Source organism: Xiphias gladius, chromosome 20 (assembly GCF_016859285.1).
Source record: "Xiphias gladius isolate SHS-SW01 ecotype Sanya breed wild chromosome 20, ASM1685928v1, whole genome shotgun sequence".
In the NCBI taxonomy this organism is placed as follows: Eukaryota; Metazoa; Chordata; class Actinopteri; order Istiophoriformes; family Xiphiidae; genus Xiphias; species Xiphias gladius.
In genome coordinates, this window is record NC_053419.1 from 23108618 (window position 1) to 23114674 (window position 6057).

The 6057-nt window shown below is 44.3% G+C and overlaps 1 protein-coding gene across 1 annotated transcript in view; it reads left to right on the forward strand.

The window, feature by feature from the left end:
- rasgrf2a (Ras protein-specific guanine nucleotide-releasing factor 2a) overlaps nucleotides 1–6057 on the forward strand; it is a 35993-nt gene extending 29936 nt beyond the window's left edge. The window contains exons 24-28 of the mRNA XM_040157097.1: nucleotides 894–1091; nucleotides 1207–1286; nucleotides 1389–1506; nucleotides 3250–3318; nucleotides 3428–6057. Coding sequence (XP_040013031.1) covers nucleotides 894–1091; nucleotides 1207–1286; nucleotides 1389–1506; nucleotides 3250–3318; nucleotides 3428–3523 — 561 coding nt within the window. The 3' untranslated portion in view covers nucleotides 3524–6057. The remainder of the gene's footprint in view (nucleotides 1–893; nucleotides 1092–1206; nucleotides 1287–1388; nucleotides 1507–3249; nucleotides 3319–3427) is intronic.

A 6057-nucleotide genomic window follows, 5' to 3' on the forward strand; every position in this document is an offset into this window, starting at 1 on the left:
ACCTTGTGCCAGAGCGCACACTGCCGTCGCTTGTGTCGGGCGGCACCATGTTATATTCCCTAGACTGCCAGAGATTTTTCGATTCCATTTATACCGGGGTCACTGTTGCTTTAACATCTCTGGACGCATCAGGGCCGTTGTGGGACCTGTTGCAGGTCAGTGTGCAGGACGGCCTCGTGATAATGTTGAATTTACAAGATTTTGTCATCAGTGTGATGAAGCAGTGTGATTTCTCAGCTTAGTGCTTCAGCCACACACAGACGTTCCCATCGGGTTGTTTCTCATTTGAATTTCAAGAAAAATGTATCATATCATGATTAACACTGATACCGTGACATTTTCACCCACCCGGTGTCTTTCAAGACTCTACCAGTTGCCAGAGTCAGACGTTTTAAAATCCTACACACAGGGGGCCTGACGTAATGAGACTTTCACATGTAAATAGCAGTTTTTTTTTCCCCCTCTATACAAAGGGACATACACGGCTAAAACCAAAGCAGGAAATCCAGCCTTTTTATGAGGGTGAAAATGCTCAGCTTTGTTTAAACTGTTTGCATAGTCTCAGTCAAACTGTGTGATCATTTCCCGGATGCTTTAGTTTGTGGGGCATTAGACTAGTTGTATTGCATCAGACTGACAAGTGTTTGTCCACCCCAGTTATATCGGTGGGGGAAGGCTGATCATCAGAAACACCTCTCAGTGTAAAGTGATGCAGTTCAACTGCGCCTCCAAAACGTCTAATCGTAAAGCTGAATCGGCAAACCTTTTCCACCCAAACTAGACCTTATTAGACCACATTAGTTTTAATTAGATGTACCTGATAAACTGGAGAGGAGGCTGACATGATACAAAATCCATAATTTTCATCTTTTTGTCCCATCCTTTCCCCACAGATGAGCAACCTGGTGGCGTCTCAGATAATGACCCACACTGACGTGGGCTCCAGGGCCAGCTCCATAGAAAAATGGCTGGCAGTGGCCGATATCTGTCGCTGCCTCAACAACTACAACGGAGTGCTGGAGATCACCTCCGCTCTCAACCGTAGTGCCATCTACAGGCTGAAGAAGACCTGGGCCAAAGTCTGCAAACAGGTTGATACCCCCTGCTTTAAACAGCTGTTTTGAATGCAGCTTAATCCATTTCATAATTCATTTATTTTACAATTTTGTAAAAATCTGTGGGTTTTTTCTTTTTTTTTTTTTCTAGACAAAGGCACTAATGGACAGGCTGCAGAAGACGGTGTCCTCAGAGGGGAGGTTCAAGAACCTGAGAGAGACCCTGAAAAAGTAAAGAGCGCTACTTCTCAGTGGAAAGTAGGGGGATAAATGTGTAAACCCAGTCTTTTAAAAGCTGTTTAATATTTTCCCTGTGTGTGTGTGTGTGTATAGCTGTAACCCTCCATGTGTGCCGTACCTGGGCATGTACCTCACTGACCTGGCGTTCATTGAGGAAGGAACGCCCAACTTCACCGAGGAGGGCCTGGTTAACTTCTCCAAGATGAGGATGGTAAAGACGTATTCTTCCCCTGCCTGTGTTATTTTGTCATTTGCCTAACATCTCCCCTCAACAGTGACAGTTGAATCAAAGCTCAGCAACCGTTACTGTCAAGCTTTGGATCTCTGCACATGTTGAAGCGGTGTGCATGGGGCGGTAGTAAAAGAGATGCTCCATAGTTACTCAGAGTTTAGAAGGTGATTGTTTTTTCTGTGTTATTTTGCTTTTCCAAAACCAAAAACACATTTACAAGTATCACCGTGTCCAGAGAGAGGAGTTCAGCTGAGACTAGCGTGGCAGTGCAGTGTCTGAGATTTCCAGGGCGTCAGTGAACATGTCAGCCTAGAGGCTGTCAGTAAACTCCAGCCACCCGTGACCGTGATTTGCGTGGGGGACCACACCTATGACTGGCGGAGAGTTGGGGGGATGCCTGTGGCTCTTCCTGCTGGTTCCGGCAGCCGGAGTTATGACGTGTTCGTGTCACATTTTTCAGACCATAATTACGAGCAGCCAAGTGGGAAAAACCAATTCGCGTCAGCCTCCGACTCGTAATTCTGAGTGAGTGATATGGTGAATTTCTGACAGCGACGGTATCTCCCGCTCGGCAAAAAGAACTACAGACATGTCAAGAAACAGCTGCATCAAATCAAGATCTGAAATTATCAATAAAACAATCAATTTGGCCAATGGTATAGGAGGGGCACCGTTTGTTTGTATCTGGTTTGATTTAGTATCGAACGTCTACTGATACGTAACACAACAAAAGATAATTAAGGCTCTTTCTCTGGTGTGACTACAAGGTTAGCACTGGGGCTGACCACCTCGGAATAACTCGTAAACACCTCCCAAGTCAGAAGACGGGATGTTTTTTTCAGCTGGAACTTTAGAAGGTCAGCAGGAGACTTGAGTTTTCAATCAAGTGGATGGAAGTAACGTTAGCTCAATCAGCTAGAAAGCCATAGTTGATCAAATGTGCCGGCAACAATGGCCGAATTAATGGTTGCCAACTAGAAACAAGGAGCTGCTTTGAAGTGAAGGGACCCTTAAGGTGTAGACACACATTAGGACTTTCGAGCCGATACATAAATATGATTTTGGGCGTGACGACCAATGGGACCAAGTTGGACCGGGTCTGTTCCAGTCTGGGTCACTTAGTGTTGACAGCGAACAGAGGAAACCACACAGTGTGTGATATGTAAAGATTCAAATCGAAAGTCTTCAGATCCAGTTGTTGCCAGTCAAAGATTTTTTTTTTTAAACATGGTTGATATTTGCACCCGACACTGGCGACCAATGATGTCACTTGGGGACGTACCGGTAAATAAACAGCTTCACCTGACGTTGGCTTCGTTTTGTAAAGTAATCTCAGCTCCAGGTCCCTCTGATGGGTCTACAGTCCTACACGAGACTCCATCCAGGATCTCACCAAACTCTGAGACTTTTTCCTGCTTTTGTGGGCTTCACAGCACAAGTGTCTCATTTATAGAAACAGTACAAGCTGCTGTTTGGACTCCATGTTTGTTTTTGAGCCCAGAACCACGTGAGAGCGGCCGTTCTCTCGGGGGATATATGGGGTCGTCTAGCTCCAGAACTCCAGTGGTTACTGAGCAGTGGTTCAGTGTGTTGTCTGGTACATTTACTCAGTCATACGGTTTACGCTCCTTCCTGTTGGTGGAGACAGTCTTTGTAAGTTTTAGCTAGTCTTCAGGTTTGTCCTAAGCTTAAGCTTCCTGTAAACTGCCTCTGCTTTCTCAGATTTCTCACATCATCCGGGAGATTCGTCAGTTCCAGCAAGCACCATACAGGATAGAGCATCAAGCCAAGGTGTGTCTAACGAAATGCCTTTTAAATCCAGTGCCTTTACTGTTAAATTATTTGTGCAGCGTGGGGTGATCAGCTTTTAACTGTCTTCTCCATCCTACCTCCCCCCAAGGTGACTCAGTTCCTCCTGGATAAGACACTAGTGATGGATGAAGATACCCTCTATGAGCTGTCACTGAAGATTGAACCCCGAGTCCCACCTGGCTAATTCAACTCAATTTCATACACAAACGAATACACACAAACATGATATTTTAACACACATTTAAAGTCCAAACACAGGCAAACAAGGAACCGAGGCAACTTGAAATTCATTCTTAGTAAAGCAGGGGTCGTTACATGAACCGCCACAAGGAAACTCAGGAGAAAATGTGCCTTGTTGTATGAGTATCTGATGTGTATATTTAGTGGACAGACTGGACTGTGTAACGTACACAGCTCTTTGCCATACCATTGTACAGTTATGACTGTAGAAACAACCATGTTAGCTTCTGAACATGGCGCTAGAAAGTAACCGGTTGCTGCTATCACACTGTAAATACCAAACAATCTGCCTCTGTAGTCTCACACTTAACCATTGTCAGGTGAGTTTTGTATTATTTCTATGAACATGGCCAGGTTAAGGTGCTTGGGGGACAAAGACGAACCTCTGAGCCCCTATCACCCCCTCTGTGGACTGTGTACAGTATCCGTATGCTGGACTATTACAAGGCCCCAGGTTTGCTGTGTGGTAACTTCCAACTCACTTAACAAAGATGCTTTATCTAAGCACAGCATTGAAAGTTGCTCACAGGTTGCATAGGCGGACAAAATATCTCCTGCTTCCAGGTTTTTCAGGCCACAGAACCAGCACGAACCAGTAGAACAGTAATGACAGATTACTGTTGGCCGACTGTCGTTTTAATATTCTATCCTGTGTTCCTCAAGAACCGCTCATCCAAAAACCTTCACAGTCCACGCTGCACTTCCTTGTGCCCTCAACAATACGCACGTGAGGCTGGAAGTCGATCGGACGAGCGAAGGACAGATGGACATTTGTAGTTGGATGTCTGCCCACTCACTGGTGGCATCTGAACACATACTGTCTCAGTGTTGGGTTTACAGCATCTCTTGCTGCCCCCAGGTGGCCACAGAACCATAGCCTGCTGCTTTAACATACTGTACACTGGGCTTTATGCTCGTCTGAGCTGTGATGATACAAAACATCAGCTCGGAGTGTTTGTGATACTCTGGGGAAAAGGGAAAAAAAAAATTACCATATTGGCCCAAATATAGGACAGGCCTGATTATAAGATGACTTGAAGAGTTGACTCCTGTAAGACCGACAGACTGACAGTTAGCGTCTTTCAGTCTGTTTGTTTTTTGTTTTTGTTTTTTTTGTTTGTTTTTTAGCTCATCATCTGTGACAGACATGGTTCTTGGCTGTATGACAGACTTTGTCCCTGGTTTATTTCCGCAGTAAAGACGTGTCACGACCTTATTTCCTCCCTAGCAGAGGGACACGTTACACCACCTTTCGGGAACTCCTGCAGGTTTGACCGGACTAACGGAACACTTTAATGGCTGACTGGCTACAAAACAACCCGTAATGCAACACCGCCTGTAGAGCACAGTGGTATCCTCTCCATCCAAAAAGAATATCTGATGTTGTGACCACGTAATTGTCCAGTCTTTGAATATAACACAGCCCCCGTTTTTTTTTTCAAACCTAATATCGCCTTGTGTTCGGGCCAATACAATAAATTTTTTACTAGGAGATCAAGAAAAAATCTCTCTGAGCCAGAGGGTGTTGTATCTTTTACAATTTCAAATGTTGCCCCCACGCCAAAATATGCCCCACAGCTGAGCTTTAAGAACAGCGTAAGCGGAAATAGTGACGGTCTTAGAACTAGAGTTTTGACCCTAAGACCTCTTTTAACACAGGGGTTTTGACTGGGTCCCTGGGTGAGTCGGCCGGTTGGTAGCTCCGGCCTTTTGTGTGAAACATTTGTGTGTGTAGAGACACGCTGGGTTTCCTAAACAGCTTGCGTACAGTCCAAATATTTAACCTACCTTAATGCTTACTGACTCGTCTGTCTGTTGGTGATGTTGATGCTCGCGGTCACGGGAGACGCCGGCTCGGGCTTCACGTCAACATTTTTATATCTTTAGCCGCCTGTTAACACAAAAGGTTCTATGTTGTTGCAGTTGCTATTCTGTCACATTTGCATGTTGCAGCAAAAATCTCTGTAGATTACAAACATTCCAAATCTGAAAATATGCTTGTCACGATTATAAGATATCGTTGCGTATCTTGACAATCAGAAACGTGTCTGCTACAAACCATGTCTTTTCAGTTTTGTAATATTAGTCCTTTTGTACACAAAAGTTCGTGTCTGCTCTTTTTTTTTTTTTTTTAAAGAATTGGCCCAAAAGACTAAGTTCAGTTTCTTTTCCATGTATGGCCATAATGATTAGTTCCTTGTCGATGTGATCATTTAATCATATTCATATTTTAAACCTGAATTAGTAAAATCGTGATATCCTTGCACTCTTGATTTGTGAAGAAAGTCAATAGACTCTAAACTTGTTTATAGCATGAATATAGCATGATCTCCCCTCTTTCCTCCAGATCACTGTCATCCCGGTAGCCGACTGTTACTGACTTTTATTGGCTTTATTTATTTGGACCCGTTCCTGGTGTCAGGAACCTTGTACTGTGTAATGCATTAGTGTATGAGACCCTTGCTTTCTGACACTGTT